Source organism: Parus major, chromosome 11 (genome assembly GCF_001522545.3).
Source record: "Parus major isolate Abel chromosome 11, Parus_major1.1, whole genome shotgun sequence".
Lineage (NCBI taxonomy): Eukaryota > Metazoa > Chordata > Aves > Passeriformes > Paridae > Parus > Parus major.
The window spans coordinates 8,798,755-8,822,148 of record NC_031780.1 but is presented as its reverse complement, the minus strand read 5'-3'; the positions used below and the strand labels follow the sequence as shown (position 1 = coordinate 8,822,148).

Genomic DNA, 23,394 nt, shown 5'->3' with positions numbered 1-23,394 from the left:
TTTAGGATAAGTGGGAAACATATTGCAGTCCTTCTGTTTTGCATTCTTGTGAAAGTCAAAAAGATTTTTTTCAAGAATGCCATTTTGGTGGCAAACACGTTTCAAAAACACATTGCAGGGTTGTGGTGTTCCACCCTGAAAGGAAGCACCCAAGATTTGTATATGCTCGTGGTTGAAAAGGAACCACAAATGTCAGAGGCTTTTAAAAAGACAGTTTTATTGGTAAATTATACACTTGGCATGGAAATTGGTATGTTAGTCCCTTATCTTCTCGTGTAAACACAGTGGTGGATTTTGAATAAAGGGTAGAGTGAAAGAGAGAGGGACAGTCAGAAAGATCACCAGTACTGGCTCCAGCATTGATCCAGCACTCTGGGATGTGCACACCGGGGCTTTGTGGAGGTAGGTTTTTACAGATAAGTTTTCCCCACCCTGGAGGTAACTTTTTCACTTTTATGCAAGCTGTTGCAATGTGCAGTTCTTTCCTCTTGGCATGTCTGGAAAAGGGTCAGAGCCCTTTGGGGGTCGGGGTGGTCTTGTTTTCTCCCTACTGAGCCAACCTTTGGTCCATGTCTGCTTCTTGACCTCAATCCCATGGCTGTGCTATGCTCTGCTTATTCCCAGGACCCAGAAAAAGGACATTTATCCCAGAAAAGCACTGCCCTACCTCCCTTGTGGCCCCTTCTCCAGCCCCATCCCATTGTTTCTCACAGCATGTCCTTGCCAGTGATCTTTGTTGGCTCCGTGGCTGTCTGGCCATTGGTGTTTGAGACCTGCAATCAGCCCCTTGTCCCTGGGTGTCTGCAGGGGTGTCTGTACCAATGTGTAGCAGCAGAACGTTCTGTGAGTCAGTAGATTCCTGACATGGGTCTCTTTAGGTATCCCTGCTCTCCCAGAACTGCCCAGCCTAACAAGGAGGAGCGAGTTCTTTGGAGTAGCCAGCCAAGTTTCATAGTTAGAACAAGCCATGAGGCTTCTTAGAATAAACCTGCACAACATCTTCTCTCTGCTTTCTTAGGGTGGTTTTAAGACAAGTCACCACACAGATTTTGTGGTTTTAAATAATTCATTCTTGAGTATTTGAGAGATTAGTTACTTTGTAATATCTGAGCTAAATTTAGCTATGCTTTATGTAAAGATAGCAACAAGTGTTCTTTTAGAGTGCTAAGTGATTGGATGGGATAATTTAAAAAATCATGCATTACTTTCTGCCTTCTTTTATGTGTTACTCTGTAAGAAGAAAATATGAGAGGATTGGTACACTTTAGTCTATCAGTGTATTACATTAATTAACAAATAAGTAAATGTAATATTTTTGTTTGAACTTGCTATCACATTTGGAAAGTTTTAAGTGTCAAGTGCTCTGGGTTGGTTTGTCTGGTTGGTGTTTTTTTTTAAAGAATTTTAATAGATGTATGTCTGGTTGTATGAAAACATGCAACAAAAGTACTCAGCCTATCTTGAAGCAATTTGATCTTAAAAAGCTTGAGTTTGAATTCTTTCATTTTTGTCAGAGTGGCTTGACATAGTAGCAAGTTTGGGGGATGGACTTGGTATTTATGTGTTGAGTTTTGAGCAATGCTAGTTTGTTTATGATTACCACCATACAATTGCACCTCTGCATCCTGGGGAAATACACCTTTCTCAGAAAAGCTGGAAACCGTGGGTTAGGGAGTCTAGTCCTGGGATTTCCATGAAAACTTTTCCAAATTACAAGGGCTCTGCTTTTCCAATTTTCTGTAAGTGGAACATGAATAAATGTATTTTAATTTTCTTTATAAGGGTAGCTGTGTTTTAATTCAGTGGCATTTTATTTTAATTTCCTTTCTAAAGTATTCTGAGAATTGTAGGTAAGCATTTTCTATAGAGGAACAGATATTTATTGGCAGGAGTTTGTCTTGGATGTACTGTAGGTTAAGTTAACTTTTCTTTGGCACTTTTAAGAACAATTTCAACAGTATAAAAATATCCACTCTGTGGAAAAATGATTACTTTATACTTCTATTGAGCTGTCTTGGAGTAACCAGAAGCCTGGAGGCTCAAAGTGGTGCTTGAGAAAGTGCAGCTTTTCATTTTACAGGGAGTCTGTGCCCCCTGATAATTTATGGGCAAGGCATGGCTGTATTCAGACCTCTGTAGGATTTAGATGGTGAAAGATGAGTAGGGAAAATTTTATCTCCACTTCTGACTTGTGCACCTAAAGCCAATATTGTTCCATCACACTGAGTTTTGTTAAACAAACCATCTACAAGGATCAGATTTATTTACCTATTATTGAATTACTCCAGCTCCTGTAAAATACGAGGCCAAAGCATACTAAAAGGTGATTTTGTAAATAGAGACCATTCTGTTTCTATTCTATAAACAGAGCTTAGTGTCACAGATTCATACTTTTGTAGGCTGCAGATGTCTCATTACTGAAGTTCACCAAATAAGGTCTCAAAACAGAGAGTGTTTAGCTTTCCAGGTGCTCAGTGACATCACCAAGTGGTCAGATGAACTTTTTTTGTCTAAATCTTTCCTGATAGCAAAACATTTCTGAAAACTTAGAGCTCTCTGTATTTGCAGTTATTTTCATCCATCAATATGCTATTGATTCTACTTCTTATCAGTTCCCAAGGCCATAAATAGGGATTGATAATTTGGAAATATGTGATTGTCCCCTCTACAAGAAGAGACAGTTCTGGTGATTAGGATTTTTTGGTATGAATTCTGAAGTAGTTACTTTAACAAATTTATGTTTTAAAGTAATGTCCTTGCAGATCAGAACTGACATTTGTTGTTACTTAGTTTGCATAACCATGATATTTTTAGAGGCCTTTATGGCATTGGCCCCTCTAAAATACAACAGATACTGTCAGTCTGCTTTTATTTCCACTGAAATAAAAATAATTGAAGAAAGTTTATGGAGTCCAGATTTTTAGATGAGTCTTCATGCCCTCCAGTGAAGTAGAACTAAATGCCCTTGTAAAAAGTTCCCACGTGGCTTGTATTTGATTAATTAGCTGATGTTCACAGGCTGGTACTGGTGCACTCACAGGCAGTAACAGAATGCACAAAGCTTTGGAGGTGTATTTTAGAATTTGGTGCTGGATTGGTGAAGTTCTCTGGGTTTGGGACAGGCCTCCAGGGATCAATTAATACAGCTGGTGTGTAAACACAGCATTCATTGTTGGGAGTGCAGTTTGTATGTGTGAAGTAAAGAAAAACCTCTCCTAGGCTTGAGAGCTGTGATATGTCCCTTCTGCAGTTATGACTCTGGATGTAAGTTTTGAGCAAGTATAATCTATTGTGTCAGGGTAGACTCAGTGTTGCTTGCAGGAATATGAAAGCTGATTGTTTTCTTCAATAATGCATCCATCCATTTTGAGAGAAAAAAGGGACAAAACGGACATGGTTTTAATGCTTTTCAATGAATTATAATTGTTTAGATCCTTTTTTCACCTGTGTTTCCACACATTAACATAATTGAATTTATATTTTATTAAGTTTAAAGCATAACCGAACTTACTTAGGTAGCAGAAGGTGTGTGGGTCTGGGTCTTGGCCTAGGAATGTGATCTGATACTAACTAAATCAAGTGATTTGCTTTTGGAAGTGACAATCAGTTGCCATAGCCCATGTAACTATAAAGCTCAGAGCAAGTTTTACAGTGTGATCACAAACAAATTTTCAGCACTTTGAGAGAAAAGTTCCCATTTGGGGTGAGGAGGTACATAGGGCACCAAGCCACCCAATTTCTCTGCAGCTGCAGCCAGTCTTTTGTCAGAGGAAGGGGATGGCTCCTGTCCTTTTGGTGGCCACAGGTACCCTGGTCACTGCTGATCCAGCTCCAGCACTGAGTGACCAATGGGCTCCGAGCCCTGGCTCAGCTCCCTTAAACTGTGGTTAACAACAGCACCACATCTCCTTCAATGTACAGCTTTTAGGAACATGCAGAGAGGCACCAGTGAGATTACAAGGAGTCCTTAAGAAAATTTAACCCAAGTGCTTGATCCCTCCTTATTTCAAACAGAGATTGCATCATCACAAGTCTACTCCCTAAACAGGCTTCAGCAGCTCCCTGAACTTGTGGGGGTGCTTGGGTTTTTTTTTCTGCAGACATGTGCTCAACTGCTGACATCACTGGTATTCAGTGAGACTTGTAAATTCACACTCCTTAGTATTTTGGTTTTTACAGGTTCCTTCAATTAAGTTAGACATCTTGTTCATACTGACTTCTTGCCTGATGGCAGCCTATGGACAGAAGAGACAAGCTGCAGAGCAGCCTGGCAGTATTTGATTACCTTCTTTAGAAGGAGGGGAGAGAGTTTAGGCAGAAACTGGTAAATGAATATTGCAATGGCAAGTCTGTAAAATCACTGTCCTCCTTCCCTTCTCCTCCTGCCAAATCCTTAGTTTGAACAGGTTCTGCTTTATTATCATTACCAGTGATTCACCAAATTCAGCTTCTCATACCAAAGAGGATCCATGTTTTTCCTACGTCTGTACAAAGATTTTTCTAAGCTCTAAATTGTTACTGATTTAGGTGGAGGTTAAGGTGAGCCAGTAAGTTCTAGTTAAATTCCCTTAGCCTGCATTGTGAGCTCCTTCATGGAATTCCCAACCAAGCTGACAGGATTTCAGTTAAAACATCAGGCTGTGAAGTGATCACAGGGGAACAAGAAAACATCTTCATTAGAGCCCACTGACCCCTTGAGATGGCTGCATCTCTGTAATTACAGTCATGTAATCAAGCATGGAAAGCAGTTCATGTGGTTTTGGCCTTTTAGAGTAGGGTTTTTTCCAGAAGGTTAGTTAGCTGTTGAACTAGACTCTAATTAAAAGCATATATAAGAACAATCAGGGGAAAGATACTGAATAAAGGAAGGAAGATTTTTTGAAGTGTGTATGGGAGGAAAACCAGATGAGAACAATGAGGAAAGCAAAAATTAAGTTGTGGTTTGTCTAATAATCCTGAATGACGTCAGAGCCTGAGTGAGAATTCCCTCAGTCACCTCAGATCTTAATTTCACCTGTGCTCAGTTTTTTTTTTTGCTGTTTCACATGGTGTAGTGGGACCATTTTTGTAAGATTGTTTTCGCCAATTCAAATGATAATGACAACAAAGAAATCAAGGTAACAAAACCCCACAGCCTAAAATAAACTGCTTTTCTATAACTCATTTTTAGATAAATGTTTCTACAATTTTCACTGGAGACCAACTGTCGGGATTCAAGAAACACTAGATTTAATGAATATATGTAAATTATGATCTGAAGATACCCATAGGGTAACTTTCCAAATCAGTTAGTCACTTCAGCAGTTTTATTTCTATTTTTAAATAAGTAACTGTTCTGCCAGTGATTTACTTATAGTTTTAAAGACACAGTTGATATTACTATCACCTTTGAAGAAATTTTAGTTCTCTGAATTTGAAAGTATATTTTAGTTTCTAAGCAAAAGGAAGTTAAAACTTTTCTGACCATTTCTAGACTGTTCTCATAACCTTATTATTGCAAGATTCGTTGTTTTTCTTCCATTTCTCTTATCACTTGTTGGCTTGTATTGTCCTTTATTTAGTTTGCAAGCAGTGCAGGAGCTAGAAACATCTCTTTTGATCTATGATGTCTCTATCATACTTCTGGGCATAATTATAATCATAAAAATCTTTGAAACCTTTCTGCCTGATGTCTTGTTATCACTAAGGTTGAGATGTTCTATACTGCCACCATAAAAAAAATTAAATAAAGTCTATTTTTAGCCTTCAAACACTCACAAAGTAATAAAAACGACCAAACAAGGCTGCAGTTTACGTCTTTGTAGCATACAAAAATATCTGTTTCATTGCAACATCTTAAATTCTCCCTTAATCTCTCAAACCCCTATGAATAAAGCATTGGATTACCAAGTAATACCCTTCATCACAAGGAATTAGGCACTTTAGCTTTAGGCTCCATCTAAACCATTGCATTAGGAGAGATGTTACTGACGTCATGTTTTCCAAGTTCCTGTTGACTCACAGGGTGCCTTCTCTCACCCTTTAAGATCTTGTTGAGATAAAATCTGTCTCTCATGACCCTCTTAATTCTCTTTTTTTGGGTGGCTTTGAGGCACTAGCATGCATAGGATTTTCTAGCTTGGAGTAGGAAACTTTTCTCTGTGTGTGCCAGTGAGTCTGTAACAGAGCTTTGGCAAGTTTTGTGATTGCTTTCATCTGTAAGTTTAATAAGGCAAGATAATAATTTCCTTGCAAGAAGGGGCTTTTAAATTAGGACCTTGACAGGTCTGTATCTTCTGTCTGCAATATGCAAAAATTTAAAGGACATCCAGCTAATGGATCTCTTCCCTTTTGTCCAGCTATTATATTTTAAAACTTGCTTTGGTATCAGAGTTTTTGTACTTCTGTGTCATGAGTTGTTGGAATTCTAATAAAATGCATGGAATACAAGTGTGTACTCAAATCCTTATTGCCTCCTCACTTCAGCAGACTGATAGTGAAGAATGCAGGTGGCACCTGGTCAAAAACTCTCCTATGGTCAAAAACTCTCCTAATTTTGAAAGATACTCTCCCTTTTTAAGGCAGAGGAAGTGTAGGAGTCACCAACGTGGCTCCATCATACAGGCTTCAGTGTTTACAAAGAGTCATGTTCTTGCTAAAAGTTGTTAAAACAAACCTCAGTCCAAACCAGTTTGCTCATGACATGTGCTGTGCAATCTTGTCCCATGAAAAGATTTGTGACTGCATTAATTTTTTCTTCCATTTTTACAAATACACAATAGTATGTTGGATCTACAGTAAGCATGAGTTCCTTTTACACAGTATGTCCCCACAATCTGGATAACTACTTTTGTGAAGCTGTTTTAGTTGGATGTTTCATGGTTTGCTGGACAGCTTTATCTTGTAGATTTATCTTGTAGATTATTGATACTGCAGTCCATAAAAGAATTGGCAAGAGTTGTATTGATTTTTTTCTTTTTTTTCCTTACTTCAGCACACCACCAAGCAGGCACTGACTGCTCTGTCTACAAAACTGTCACTTGGTTTCATGTTCCCCAGGGAGTTGTAACATCCTGTCATCATATACTCAAGGAAACACCTACTGAAGACCTAATTAGGCAATTTTTTATTCATCCATTGTGCTTTTGTATTTTCTCCTGGTGTGTTATTTTAAAATAGTAAAAATCAAATTTTCCTTATATTCTGCAACACTACTACACCTTTCACCAGGAAGGTTGTCAGCCTTAAAGTTGGAATATTAAGGTTTGCAGTCTGTCCTCACTTCACAGATCCCAAACACGATGTTCTGTTTACCCTTAGCACTGCTGTAAACAAGAATCTTTCTGGTCTGCTGAATGATTATGTAAATAAGGCTTTTAAAAAGCATTTTAAGCACCCAATAGAACAGAATAATTTCTTTAGAGTTTTTTCTTTCCTAATGGTAATTACATAATTGGATAGGTTTTAGATTTTTTTTTTCTCTATCTGATATGTAGATGCCAGAGTCACTTTTCAGCCTTTTTACTGAAGAATCCTAAAAATCATTCAGGAAAACAAATCTGCCAGGCTCCCCTCTATTATCACCATCCCAAAATGCCTTTGGCAATGAGTAAATGCCAAACATTTGTTATTTGGCACTTGACTTGGCCTTATTTCTTTGAACTCAAACATGTTGCATAAGATTGGTAAAGTTATGCTGAGCTAATAATTGAAAATAACCCAAAATCCTCCCTTGATTTAACCTTTCCAGTTTCTATCTAAATACACTATATGCAATTTATGAGAAAAACTCAATCTGCTTTAAACTTCCAATAACTGTTACTTAAACTTCCAATATGTTTTGTCTTTTGTTTCTGCAGATTTCTGTTTTGCCTCTGGAGAGTTTCATTATGGCAGCCCCCAATGAACAATGACATCCTTTGACAGATACAGATGCCAAAAAGCCAGACGAAAACAGTGGCCTTGTTTCATTTTTACTCCAACACAGTGAAATGGTGCTCTTAAAGTTTTGTTATTGACTCTCACTGAAAAAAATCAAACTCCTGACCGGACCTTTTTTCCCCAGCCCTCTCCCAGTGTTCTTATGGATGCTTGACACAGTGACATCATGTAGTAGGCCCTGAAGTGTTGTCATAATTGAGTTGCAATGGTTTTATACACTTCTCCATTTCCCAACAGCTTTCTGTCAGTTCTGCATTCTTTTTCCTGGGGCCTGATTTTCCCATGTTACTGGCTAGCAGACAGGCTCGTGGGCTCTTTTGTTCCAACCACCTATGAAAAACGTCAAAGAGCAGATGACCCATGCTATTTTCACGCCCTCTGCATCATTATTACCACTCCCATCTACCTGGCACTCTTGGTGGCCTCTCTTCCTTTTGCTCTGATTGGCTTTTTGCTCTGGTCCCCGCTGCAGTCAGTCAGAAGGCCCTATGTCTACTCCAGACTGAAAGACAAGAACCATGCCAATGGAGCCACACTGCTCACTGAATGGAAGGCTGCAGGGAGCGGGAAAAGCTTCTGCTTTGGCAGTGCTAATGTTTGCCTGCTGCCAGATTCTCTGGCAAGATTTAATAACGTTTTCAACACACAGGCCAGAGCTAAAGAGATCGGCCGGAGGATCCGAAATGGGGCGAGCAGGCCACAGATTAAAATATACATAGATTCTCCTACCAACACATCCATCAGTGCAGCGAGTTTCAGCAGCCTGGTCTCCCCCCAGGCTGGAGATAACCGTACTGTTAATGCTGGCCTCAAAAGGACAACATCAATGGAGTACAAAGGAGACAATTGTGGCTCAAACAATGGTGAGGAGAACAGAGAAGATAAAGGTGGAAGTGGAGAGCCACATGAGGGAGAAGAAAACACTTGCATTGTCCGTATCAATGGAGAGGAGAATGGCCACATGTCCGACACAGAAACAGACGCTGCCAACGGCCAGGCTCGTGCCAGTGGCCCAGCAGAGCCCTCACTGGAAGGTGATGCGGAGATCTCAAAAACACCAAACCACAAACAGAAGGAAGGAGATTCTGGGAGTTTAGATAGCTGCTCTGCCTCACGAGAGTCCCTAGTCAAAGTCCGTGTTGGAGATGGTACAGTGGACCAAAGCGCTGTCAACAACAAGCTCCTCTACAAAGCTTCAATCATGAAGAAGACTTCAGTGCGGAAAAAGAAACACACAGATGAGACCTTTGATCATGAGATCTCTGCTTTCTTCCCTGCCAACCTGGACTTTCTGTGCTTGCAGGAAGTGTTTGACAAAAGAGCTGCAGAGAAATTGAAAGAGCAGCTCCACCACTATTTTGAATACATTGTCTATGATGTTGGGGTCTACAGTTGCCATGGCTGCTGTAGCTTTAAGTTTGTGAACAGTGGTCTACTTTTTGCCAGCCGCTATCCTGTTATGGATGCTGCCTATCACTGTTACCCCAATGGAAGAGGAATGGACTCCTTGGCTTCCAAGGGAGCTTTGTTTCTCAAGGTAAGAGCCTTTTTGAAGCTGTAAGACTGTATATGTGGCAAGTTATAAAGTTACATTATTTTCTCATTTCTTTAGACTTCAACAGAGGCAATATTCAGATTTATATTTCCTGATATAACCTAGTGGGTTATAGATATAATCTTTATGGGATTTGTAGCCTGAATATTGTGTTAAAATGATGGATGTGTCTGAAATAATAAGGGACTTTTGGAGGTATAACTCAGGTATAATTTCAAGACTCAAAATTTGAAGTGGTTTTCATGATATTTAATTTCTTTCCTTACCAAAATCTCTGTAATAAAATGCATTAATTCTAAGCCTCACAGCATGAGTACAGTACAATGGGCATTACCATTGGAAACCAGCTTGTGCTCGTTGTGTGTTTGTCTGGCAATCGAAAGACAATCAAAAGTCTAAATGTCAGTATAATAAAACTGAAAGAATTGCAGTGAAATGTATGGCTACTCCACTCTCTTGCTTGCAAAAGAATTAGTAAGGAGAGATATGAAGAAGAATAAACAAGACAAACATGCCTGGGACACTGGGGAGTACAGAGCTTTTTTGCGTTATTAACACTGTTTACTTAAATTAACTAATGGCACAGAGAACAGGAGGCCTGGGGTTTTATGTCTGTAAATCATGAAAAGCAGAAATGAAAGTCTGCATGCAATGATTTGCTTTTCCAAGACCTGGTGGCTGTTCGTGCTTAATTCTTGGGAGTATCTGGCTGAGATCTTTCTAAACTGGAAAGTGGGCTTTTCTAATTTGTGATTAATTAAGGACCAAAACTTTTTGCCAGAGATCCAAGTCTGTAAACTCAAACCTGGAAAGATCTGAAAGTGTCCAGAATACTGAATTTCAGATTTTGTGATTTAGTCACAGTTTGGAATGGGTTTCACTAACTAAATCATGAACTTCTTTTCTAATATTGGCAAAGTATATCCAGTGTTCAATTTATAGGTACTTTCTAATCACAAGTCCTCCACAAAAGTCATTAAGAATATGGATTGTGAATAAGGATCAGTGGGACACTTTCTACTCCATTTGTAGTTTTTAACCAAAGCAAAAACTTTGGGTAATCTGACTTGTGTAAAAAAACCCCCAGATATTAGAATTTTTTTTGTTCTGATTTCATGTACAGTATTTCATGTACATAGACATAAACAAAAGCTAATCTCTATCTGAATGCAGGTTTCTAAAAACAGTGTTTAAGCTCTCTATGTTGCACTCTTACATGTTTATAAACAGCAACAACTTATTTTTTCATCACAAATTGCTGCAAGCAAAAAATGAACATAGATCTTGTGCAGTATAAATATATCTGGGGTCACAAAGACTACCCTTGAAAATATGCATATATTGGGGATTAAGAGATTAAAACCAATCTGTTTTTAACTGCCCATTGCTGAGTCATTGATTTGCCACCCTACTAGGCAGGCTGCAATGTCTCCATTTCTCTTGCAGAAAATTAAGCCTCTTTTCAAGATTCCACTGGGATGATGAACTTAATTATGGATCCAAGTTGTTAAATAATGTTACAGTTGAGCAGGGAATAGAGGCCAACTATTATGAAATTCCAAAGATTACTCCATTCTTTTGAATATAACAGAATTCTGCCCACCATAAGACTTTTTTTCCTCCTGTCTATGTCATTCTGATATACTTTTCTTCATACCTAAAATATTTTTCATTCTAAGTCTATCTTAACATGAATTTACTTTCTCTCTTAATTGTACATTAAATGACCAATTGTACATAGGTAATTTATTTGATGGCAGCAACAACATAGAGTAGGAATAATTATTTAATTTTGTATTTGAAATAAAGTAGGTTTAGAGGTTTTTTCTTGATGTGGTGCTTAGTCAGCAACTGGGTGGGTGTGGACTCCAGAGACAAAAACTCCATGCAGTAAGTAAAAGCCTGGCATATTTTTGAATATTTAAAGAAAGTTGAAATGATTTGAAAATGACAAAACTGCTTTGGGGGATTGACACAAAACAGATCCCTACTACCCTGGTACAAGTGTATTGCACATTTTTTCATTTTAGAGTGGATTCTGTTTCCAGTAAGTAAGAAATTGTTTTCCATTGCCCTTGTCTTTCCTACTCTGTCTTCACTATCTAGATGGTAAAGTTCAGGTAGAGATTTGGAAGGATTTGAGAGATTTGCTTAGTCATACAAAATTATTTTACCTGAGAGACTTAGAGAGCTCAAGGATTATTATTAGTAGCTGTAATAACAATCAGCTCTTACCTACTGCTTTTCATTCCTAAATCACAGAGTGCATAATGAAGAAAGGTCAATATCTGCTTAATAGAAGGAGAAACTAAAGTACAGGAAGGTAAAGTGATTTGACTGTGGCTTAACACCTAGGGTGTCACAACCAAGGAACCAAGCTGGAAGTAAATTGCAGAGGCTTTTAGCACAGTTTCATGCTACCTAACAGCTATCTGGAGGCCCATGCAAAGGAAGTCTGCCTCTGTTCTCCTCTTAAGGATGGAGCCACAAAAGGTGCTACTGCTGGCATTTTCCTGACAGAGATCAGACTGGTTTTTCCATCTGATGCTTTCCAGGTCAGGATGAAGACATGAGGATGACGTAGTTGTGAGGAGCCATTGTGTGATGTCCATTTCTGTAAAGCTGGAGGGCTGATTTGCATTTGGCACTTGGAACTCTTCAAACTCTGCCAGTGTTTTTGTCTCAAATCTGAGGGTCTCATTGGCATGTAAAAAAACCCACGGGCACAGCAAAAAATAGTATATATGAAGGGGGGAAATGTCACACCCAAGTGACAGTTTCATGTCTGAAGTGTTAAACCATTGTTCCTATTGCCACTAAAGACTCAGAGGACAAGTTAGCAAATACATAGATCAGTCAATCCATTTTCATACTTTGACAGTCTGGGCCCTTGGGAGACTCTGCCGTGACTCTCTGTTCTAGCATGGCTTTTCACATTAATTTAAAATGCCGAAGAGAAGAGCCCTGGAGTCACTTTGTCGGTTTTCTACCTCCCCTTGTGTCTGCTGCAGGCAGAGGTGGGAAGTGGGCCTGGCACAGCTGCTGTGCTGGTGACTGGCACTGCAAAGCTGGCTTGGACAGGTCTGTGTGGAATATGGTGCAGATTGCAGTGTTCTCAGCTCCTCTGCAGCTGCATGTTTGACACACATATAATGGTAATACACTGTAATCTGGATGGATTTAAAGGCAGTTATGAAATACACATCCTTTTCAGAAACTAGGTGTTGATTTTACAAATCAGCATTGTCAAAACAAGTTTAAAAGGTCTCAATGAGTGCTGAGCAGAAATTGTGTAATGCATCATTTGTCTGTAATTTACTAGAGGGTTTCAAAATGTCAATGTCCCTTTTTAAACAGAGGCTCTAGTGTGGAGCCTTAGTCATGCTGTGCTAGGGATGCTGTGTAAGTTTTGGACAGTAGTGTGACAAAAATGGAAAGCATCCCTAACTTGCTGTGGTGAGTTTGTCCATATTTTTCCAGCTATAGTAATATAATAAAAACCCACTTTTGCTGACAAATTTTGCCTCTCTTATCCTTAAATTCTAATAGTTGTAACAGTAATATAAATCTAAACTATCCAAGAGATGTAGAAGCAGAGTCAGAGAGGGAGGTGAGTGAAAGAGGCATCATTCCCAAAATGGCTGTTGACTGAGAGGTTTTGGCAGCTTCTTCCTCCCAATGGCACTGGGAGATACAAAAGCATGGTGTGTAGAAGGCTGCTCTTCCTACTGTTCCTAGTAGGAAACTATTCTGGGCTTTGGCATCTGCCAAGAGAGTCAATTTTAGCAAAAACAAGAATTCTAAGCTAAAACACAGTATGTGAACATAATGCAAAACTACAGCGTGATGTGGGATGTTTGAACAGTTAATAGTATTCTTCAGAATCAAAAGGAAAAAGAATGTCTTGTGTATTTTGCTAAATTTCTGGAAGAACTTGTGTTTAATTAATATTAATTCCTAAGGTTATTAACAGATTTACTTTTCAAATTCTCTGAAAAATGAAGGCTGTTCTCAGGGAGTACAGTAATTGTGCAGAGAACGTGTTATTATTCATTGCTTAAAGGGAACCTAGCAACCTTTGCTTTGTGTGCAAAGCTCAACTTGTTTTCCAAAGAGCTGATATGGTGGTAACAGATGGTAGAAGGAGCAGCAGCTCTGATTGCAAAACTGTTTTGAAGCACAGTTTTTGCTGTTTTCTCCTCTCAAGGAGCCTGCTTTGTGTGAGAAAATGAGGGTTCCCTGAATTAACCTCTGTGATTCTCCTTTTTGATATTTCTGATGCAGATGCATTTTGCTTGGGTAATTTAAGCTGCCTTTGTTGTCCCAAGCCAGGCTGTGTGTGCTGTGCCTGGGAGTGCAGGGACAGCTGCTGCAATTCCTCGCTGGGTTGAGGGGAAGATTTTGGATCCAGGAGTGCACAGAAAAGGGGAATGGCTGCTTTCTGACCCCAGTGAAAAAACACCTGGAGTTCTCAGTGCTTAGATTTTCTTGTCCTTGATCAGTTGTCCAGTACCTACAGTCATCTCAAGATGTATAAAAGAAATGTCTAGTGCTGCTCACAAATTTGTTTAGATGATTCTAAAGCTGTGCCATTTAAGGCAGGATGGTAACCTAAACATTTTCCACATGCTGAGTTTCTGCTCTAAAATGTTAATGCAGTAATTGGATGGAGTCCAATACACTGAGAGTTTTAAAAAAAAGAACAAAAATACTCTACCATGGCACTGTACCATGTTCCTTTCCTTTGGTATAATTAATGTTATTAATCACAGTCCTTTCCACCCTCATTAATGGGAATAAATAAAAACTGTTGTGCAGAATGAAATACAGATTTGAGAAAATGTGAGTTGTGGGCTTTATCCTCTTCAGAAGAGAAAGAGCCCTTCATTTGTGGCACCAATTTACAGCCACTTTCCCTCACATGTAAGCTTAATGCAGCTTTGCCAAATAACAAATTCTCTGAGTTCATGGAACAGTAATTGTTGCATGTGGCAGGTGAGAAAAAATAGGATTCTGAAATAATCAAGTGCAAATGTAGCTAAAATTGCAGAGCACCTCACAGTTTTGATCTGACTTCTATAACATTTTAAACTTCTTCAATATACTTAAATAACATATTTATAAATTAGAGATTTAACTATTGTGTCTTCTTTAGAAGCTGCTACATATTTCTGAATGCAAAAGGGAGAGCTGTTACAGGACTGAAAATAAGATAGACGTTTTTGCACCATGCCTAAGCTAACCAAAAATACATCTTTCTTGGGAGTTATGACTAATCCAAGTCATCTCTGTGGAACAGGAATGTTTGAAGTGGGAATGGGAGTAGCTGCAAGTTCTCCTTGGCATCTTCTGTTAACAGTAGCAGGAATGAGGACTGGGACACAGTTTGGCTGTTCCAGTTAGGTTCTTAATGCTGACTCTCCTGCTTGTATTGGAAATTTGCTGAAATGGGAAAAAAGTCCAGGAGCGATTGATACAATTTGGAAGACAACAGAAATACTGTAAGGGAAAGAAAACAAATTGTATTTTCCACTTCTTTCTTTTCCCTTGCCCACTGTTAACTCATTATAATTGCACTGGATTACATAATGACATCCCTCTGCAGTGGAAATGGGGAGGTACAGAGCCTGCTACCAGCACGTCTCAGAGCACCAGCCCTGCAGTGTGTGTGGAAATACCACTCCTTGTGCATCTTTATCCACAGTCATTCAGTTGAATCTCAGGCTCTTTTTAAGGGAGCTTCCCTTGAACTTAAACAATATTGGCTACATATGGTAAGATGAATATTTCTGTGGGAGTAAGTCACATCGACTGTAAATTCTGTTTCTGTGCCCTGCACTTACTCTCTGTCTGAGGTGTTTTATTTCCAGCACAAAGAGTAACTCAAGGCCCCTGTGCAGATGATGTTCTCTACAAATGCCATGTTCATACCTTTTTTTTAGGGAGAGAGGGTTTTTTTCCCCCTCAGAGCATGCAGAAGTGCTTTCAGCCTGTTAGTTTTTCTTCATAATATGAACATCATTAGTGTGGTTCCTGTCATGACTGTGAATTCATTTCCTGCAAAGCTCTGTATTTTATCCTTAAGAGGCGACTTATCCTCTTCAGAAGAGCAATGCAGGGAGCAGTACTATGGTTCACATTTATTTCAGTGACAAAATTGACACCTCCATGGTCACCTAACTGAATGAAATGGATGGTTTTGCTCATTTACTGCCCAAGATGTGATTAAACTATTGTGGTTGAAGCTGGAGCTATACTGTGGAGATCTCAATTTACCTTAAGGAGTCTCAGTGTTACAGGCAGATTATTTACCTTTCCAAGCTCTGGCTTCATTGGCCACATGGAGATTCTGGGGTGACAGACTTTGTGAAGGACTTTTTCCATGAGTATGCCAAAATTTTAGCTCTCATCTGGTTTGCATGCCAGGATTTGCTTCCCCTGAAGGAGGATGCAATGGCATATGCTTGGACTTGTAAGTAAATAACTTCTTTGTTTTGGAAGGTACACATTTAAGAAACTATTTTATTTTGCATATTTTTGAATGGCTCCCTCCTAGCAATGTGAAGCTTCTAAAAAATGTCACTAAAGATTAAGTTCTCATAACAAACACTTTGGTTTTGTGTACATATTATTGGTCAGTATTTGATACTCTAGATTAAATCAAGCGAGATTTCTCATGCGCAATTCAAATTTTTAATCATTAAAGAGCATTTCCTTCAAAGCACTTGAATGATTTACTAACACAGCAATGACTTATCTGAAGCTGTTTTTCAAGGTGGTAAAGAAATGCCCCAGTACTGAAGTAGCATTTTCATGGGTTTTGTTTAAGTATCTGTTGATGCTTTTCTTAACATCCAGATGTGATAGAATTGTTTTGCACTGCTGGAGCAGATGTCTGTAAACATAAACTCTTAAGAGACAAGGTATTTGTCAAGTTTGCAGCTTTGTATATTTACTATGGTAGCATATGGGAAAGATGAGATGTGCAAGATTTTCCAGTTAGCCCAGGAAATTCCCATGATAGCAAGCAGTGTGATTAAATTTAAAGTTATTTTCCCTTGCTGTGGCTCTAAAATTTCAGTTCTTCCTACTCATTAGGTTTTTTTCCTGTCAACAAGAATCTTTCTGCCATAACCTTGTTGGCTTGATTTCTTTCATGAGCCATTTATTACCTGATACCAATCTCAGTGGAGGACAGACCACTCCTCAGAACAAGATTTTGCAAAACAATTCCAGGAATATCCCCAGTCTTGCACAGCACAGCACAGTCCCAGCGTGGTCTCTCCAGCAGATTGTACCAATGTGCTGTGGCATTGAGATGAAATCTTTTAATAAAAAGTACTTGATGGCAAAGTACTTTTGTGTGCTTGAGGCAGCCAGTATTTGAAAAACAAAAATTCAGAGAGGTCAGTTTTGCACTTATTCATTTCATTTGCAGGTAGGGGAAAAATATAAATATGCAGCAGCGGAAACAGGCATTTTGGATTCCTTAATAGGACTTCCCCCTTAAGGCACAAATTCTCTTTCCCATCTGTAATGAGACTTTTATGCCCCCCTCCCAAGAGCAAACAAATTGTAGTGGTCAGTGTTGTAGTAGGGATCTGAATCCACTCTTAGCTTCTCAGTGTTTGACTAATTTGATTATTGTAAATCTAGTGAGAATTGGAATATATCTTGCATATTTCAGCATAATTGTGAAAAATGCTAATTTTTTAATGTGAAAGTCATATAATTGGACACTTCATTAAACCAAAAATAGGTTCTGTTAGCTTTAATTTTACTTCTAGGTAACACTAGAGTTTAACAGGTCATCACATACCTTTTTCCTCCTATAATAATTTAAAAATAAATATTTTAATACATTAGGACCTTATATTTGGATATTATCTTCCTCTACGTTTCCATACACAAAGAGGAATGGTTCATGGCACAACCATACAAGCCTGTATGATGATTTTTGAGAAAGCAGTGCCTGAAGTAGGTCCCTGCAGAAAGATGATTCAATAAATGTGTTATTGACACAGAGCTACCAATGTAGAGCAGCTGAGGTGAGCTTAAGTCAGGCCTATGGTGGCAGAGCCACTCTGGCTTACTTGTTTATATATATTTTCTTTGTAAATGTGACTTTGGATGTTTCTTCTGTGTTAAGCAGCTAAAATTATATTTGTGAAGTGCTGTCTTGGTGTGCTGGAAGTAGATCCTTCTGCCAAGGTCCACGTTGGAGGCTGAGCTGAAGGCTTGGCCTTGTCCTCGTGCCACGTTGCTGCCCCGGCCCAGTCACCACCACATAATATACCCTGGAAAATGCAACAGTCTGAAATAGCTGCAGTACTTGGCCACACAAAAAAATGTTTTTATGTAGAATTATAGGCTTGTAGTATTTCAGAGGTCAAGTAGGTTTCCTGTCTGCACAATCCACAGTCCTTGTCCATCTGTGAAATACCAAATTAGACTGAAAAAACAGGGTTTTTTTACTATTTTACTTCAGATTGTGTTTAATACAGTAGTGCCTCTACTGTAGCTGGGAACTTGACTAGGAGGATGAAAAGGTATTTATTTACTGTCCTAGTAGATGTCACAAATATTTGCCTCCATTATGATTATATACCAAATATACACTCAGTTTAGTGGTTGCCATCAGTACTGCCTCTCAAAAGAAACTACAAACCCCTAAAAGTCAAAAAAGTTGGAGAAAATGTGGACTCTGGGAGATGAGCTGCTTTGGAGGCACTTCCATGCTGGCAGTTTCCAAGGAAATTCTGATTATGTTAATGTCTTCAGCTCTTGCTTTTTAGCTTTATTTTTTTGATTAACAGAGTATTTATGAAAGCCCCTCTGCTTTCCCTGTGGGCTGTGTGCTCCAGCAGAGCCTGGGCACTGTCCCTGCAGGCATTTGCTGAGCTCAGCCCCCTCCTTACAGCACAGCCAGGCTTCATCCTGGGCCATTCCTTACAATTCTTTGAGAGGAAAAGATCCCAAGTCCATTTCAGCAGAGATCTGTGCACACAGGCACACTGAAGAGCACACATTTATTCATGATTAATGGAAATTAGTATGATCTTGTGCACAAGTTGGTTGAGGAGTACAAGGCCTTGTCAGGCACTTCATTAATGCTGCACAAGAAATTCTAAAGCCAGTTTGAGTTGACGCTTTTTCTCAATTGGGCTATAATTTATGTTTGGATGTTCAGCTTTCACACTTAAATCTTTTATGCTTTTTGAATAGAAACACTGGAATGATTTCATCTGCTTTATCCAATGAGGAGATTATAAGGAGCACATTCCTGCTAAGGCAGAACACTTTATATGCAATATTTTTCTTCCAGAGTGGTTATGGTGGATGATGTTGAAAGGCATGTGATGTCCACACTTGTCCTCTGCTGCAGGAAACACTGCACATTTGCAAACAACTGGAGACTTTTTTATAGTTTAGGAGTTTTTTATAGCATTGAACAGAAACCCTGATTTTGAATTACTAAGTTTGGAAAATATGGTTCATTCACGTGCCTGTCCTAGACAGCAGAGGAAATAAAGTGTTTTCCACTTTTCTACTGGAATGGCATATGCTGCACAAAAGAGTTGGAGAGAAAGCTCCTCATGATTCAGCAGTGACACTGAGATGTTCAGGCAGCTGGAGGGAGAGGTGTGTGCAGTGCAGCTCCTGCAGCAGTCCTGGCAGCTGTGCAGCAGAGCTGCCCATCCTCGGAGACTGCTGCAGTCTTGGGAGCTCAGGAGAATCTCCTGCAGTGGGGGTGGATGCACCAGGGAGTGCCTGTGCCTGCCTTGTGTCCCTCTGCCTCCCTGCAGCAGGTTAGCTGAATGGGAACAGCCATAAGAACACCATCAATATCCATTTGTAAAACTGTCTAAAAAAGGACTGAACAGACTGAGGACAGAATAATGCCAGTTGTTTATTACCAACTCCCCTGGCTGGCACAAATCCTCAAAGTTAACAAGGCATTGTTAAGTACAAATGACTTCTAAATTCACTTACTGCAAAGCTGCCTTTTCAGTTATAAAATGAATCAGATGGTTCTTGAATAGCTGAAAAACAAGAAAAGCAACCAAGCTGACAGAATTGTGTCCATATGAAATTGAGCTCAGCTTGTTATTTAGAGGTGTCAGATAAAATTTATGTCTAGCCTTGTGAAGTAGAGTCATCTGTGGTGGTGTTTTCTAAGCCCTGGGTACAATTTTCCTCTGTGGGCATTTTCTTTAATTTAATCAGTGTTGCCATATAAACTATCAACAAGAAAACTGTAAACTCAAACTAGTTTCTTGCCACAATCCAAAACTTATCCACTTATCATTGGGAATTTTGATTTGCAGATAAGTCCTGGTCTGCCAACATTTTCAATAGAGTTGAAAACCTAAACCAGAACGTGATTGTAATTTGCTTGTGTGTCTACCTTAAAGTACATTTTTAAGGGATTGTAGCTTAAGATATAGATGAGGAATTATACTACATTCCAGCTTCCCTGGAAGCTCTTCCTCTTCTGTGTGTAAGAACAGGATTCCACATAGTGTTTTTTATCTGCTTGACAGGCATGGGGGCTGCTGCTGTGAGGTGAAGCATGCAAACAATGCTGAGGTACACCAAGGCCCTCAACACCTCTGCAGAAGAATTTAAAAAATCCATCAAAACCCAAAACTTACTGTGGAATGGAGAAAACATGATCAAACCCAATATTTATTTCACATTTCATCCTTTCCCCGAGATGCCCTTGGCATTTTTCCTTTTACATTCTAGTCATACACAGGTAGCAAGAATTAGGCTGCTGGTAATGCCACTTTCATAAGGCCCTTGATTGGTGGGGCTGAATCACACAGGATTGAGAGCGAGGACAGGGAACCAGTGGGACTGTGAAGCACAGCAGAAAGTAACATTTTTTATGTGTTGCAGATCAAAATCAAAACACTGAACATGGTATTATGCAAAGGGTCAGTGTGTGCTGGCCACAAGCCCCAGTAAGGCCAGTAAGCCTCGGTTTGTGTCTCTGGTGGTTTTTTCTGGTTTCAAAATGGAGTTGGCTGGAAAGAATGGTAAAAAAGGCTGCACAGATGGGCTTGGCAGTAGAGTTGTATGAGCTCTTCCATTAATCACCTTTTTATTTTTTCCCTTCCAGGTGCAAGTGGGAAGTACACCTCAGGACCAAAGAATTGTGGGATACATTTCCTGCACTCACTTGCAAGCTATTGCAGGTACTGTCCCAAGATTCATATCTTTGTTTGTCACTATTTCCAGATCTGGGGTGGTATTTCTGTGCACAAGAGCCACAGTGTTGCCCCTCCTGTTTCTGACAGTCAAGTGCAGTGTCAAGAAGGGCAGAGGAGTGTCCCCAACCCTTCACCTCTTCAGTCTTAGAGTAATTATTATAGAGCACAAACAAAAAACTATCCCTTGGGAACTTCTCTTTGCTCCCTCTTAACCAAATGTTGGTATTTTAGAAATACATTACTACCCTTGGTACTCAACAGCATTTAACAACCCATTCTGTGAGTATCAGCATGTAAACAAAAATTTCTTTGTACATGACTGGGGCATAATCAGAAGATACATGTTGGGACAGTAATTCTTGCTGCTGATTTCTGGTAGAAAAAGCCAAAATTCTCTGGCTTTTGACCTGCAAATTTCATCCATAAATGACTAGCAAGTTACTATACTCACTGGATAATTCACTTGGTCATATGTTTAAAAGCAGTTCTGTACTTAGAGTGGGTGTAGTTATAAAAGCCAAATCTACAAACCTTTACTCTGAGTATGATCAGCATTTTATTTAGCCAGAGGGTTGGATACCCTTCATTTATTCAATATGAGTGAGATTCTTGTGCTCCTGGCTGCTGGAAGCAGGACAGCCCTGTCAGACTGGCTGCTGACAGCCCATGTGCTGGGACTGAGGCAGGGCAGGGCTGCACGTGGATGGAACCCGTGTGGGGTGTCCTGCTGCTCCATCCCTGCCTCAGCCACACACAGACCTGGGAACTAAACTGCCAGTCCCTCAAGTCCATTAGAAACACTGGATGGTTCTAAAAAAGATTAATGAATTTTTCAGCTACTTTTTAACAATGTAACATCTTTCTCTGCTTTTCTATTTTTAACTTACAGTAATGTACTGTGAGACTGCTCTTGTGGAACTGAGATTTATTGCTGTTCCAGTTTAGTTTAGTTTTTTGGGTTTTGTTTCTAGTTTTAGGTCCTGTTCCTTTTTACTACCTAGTCATGTATTCTCAGTTAGTCCTTGATAGCCACGTTGTGAAATCCCTAAAATATTAAAGAGAGGGGATGGAAGAAGAAAGGAAAACTAATGTTCTATTTTCAAAATCAACCTAAAGTTTGTTCAAGGGTAAAACACAACCTTTTGTTTTCCTGCTTTGTATTTTTAGGCTTATCTGGTTCAAACTACATTCAAATAGAGCAGACAATGCTTTAAGAGTCTGTCCCTAGATATAGCATATTTGTTTATGTAATGAAATGGAAAACTGAAGTTCGTAAGTTCGCCAGAGCTGTGCTTTCTGATTTGCATCATTTGATTCATAACATTCATGCATTAAACAAATTATCCAAAAACCCAGTTTAACGATGTAAAGATGTGTAACTATAAAAACAAGCAGTGTTTAAAAGGTCAGCCATTTAAATCATCTAATCACACATGGCTGAGTGCAACCTGGTTTCCCTTCTAGGATACATAAACTTACACTTGGCAGTTCCGATACTTACATAGGTATAAAGTGAAATGATCCAACTGCTTATGATCAGGGACTAATGCTTTTCTCAAGGTATGTGCTGGCTCAACTCTGTTCTGAGCAATTACTATTTGTTCAGACCTGACCCTCAAACTTTTTCAAGAAACTTTGGAATTAGATGTAGCTTTTCCTCTCAGGTGGTTCCTCTGCCTGGTACTGGTTGCTGCTATGAAGAAGCTCTTTATTTCCACTGTGGAAACAGTTGCATTTCAGTGACAAATGAAGGGATCCTTTAATGAGATTTGATGTAATTATTTTCCATGGGGCTGTTAATTTTACATGGTTCTTTTATGTCTGTTGATTAGTCAGTGATTAATGTTCTGGACAGGTTTTGCTGCCTTGAATCCACCCACATCCCGAGTCGCGTTGTGCCACGGCTCTCAGACACCCCACCAAGCCATCAGTACAGAGTAAGCCTCAAGCTACTCCAGTCCCAGTTCAAGTGATGCTGGATGCTATCTCACAACCTGTTCCCATCCCTGTTCTGCATTTAGTGTGAATGCAGCCATTGGCAGCTCAGCTGCTGGGAACCCACACTTCTCTAGCCCAAATTTCAGCCTCCCAAGCCTACACAGACCTGAAGCAGAATTCAGCACTGAAAAAGCTCTCTCAGTGTTTGAAATTGTGGTGGTGCAATCAGGAGTAGCTCCAGTGCTGAGCATCCTTGGGCAGTGATTCCAGATGTTCCTGAAGCAGCAGAGCCTGCAGAGCCACAGCGGGGCAGCCTGTCCTTCCCCCTCCTCCCAGCTGTGCTACTCCAGCTGTCGTAGGCTGTGCTGTGCTTGGCTGGGGACCTGACCTAGCTGAAAAGGAACCCAGCACAATAAAAAGGGACTTTTTTCCTTTGTTTTTAGGTGGTTTGTTCTTACTATGGTTTATTTGATTTCCTCTAATACCCTGGATTGTTATAAGTGCAGGGGTCTGCAGACAGTCGGGTGTGACACAGCCTGTCTCACAGCTGAACCGAAGCCTTTGGTTTGTGACTTGGAAACAATTTTGACTTGTGATTAGGCTTAACATCCTACACTTTGCAAGATTTTTTTGCTCTTCTTCCCCAGGTTCCCTGCCAGTATATCCCATACTGCACTGCCTCCACTAGATCTTTTCATTTTCTGTGACTAGGGCTGTGTCTGCTTTGTCCTACAACCATAGTGCTCCTTCCAATGTTTTTTCAGA

The 23,394-nt window shown here is 39.6% G+C and overlaps 1 protein-coding gene across 8 annotated transcripts in view; it reads left to right on the top strand.

Moving 5' to 3' along the window:
• The window catches only part of SMPD3 (sphingomyelin phosphodiesterase 3), a 97,682-nt gene that overhangs the window by 55,135 nt on the left and 19,153 nt on the right, over positions 1–23,394 (top strand). For all 8 annotated transcript variants that reach the window (XM_015639764.2, XM_015639762.2, XM_033517136.1 and 5 more), the window contains 2 exons: positions 7,839–9,457; positions 20,601–20,676. In XM_015639764.2, coding sequence (XP_015495250.1) covers positions 8,126–9,457; positions 20,601–20,676 — 1,408 coding nt within the window. In that variant the 5' untranslated portion in view covers positions 7,839–8,125. The remainder of the gene's footprint in view (positions 1–7,838; positions 9,458–20,600; positions 20,677–23,394) is intronic.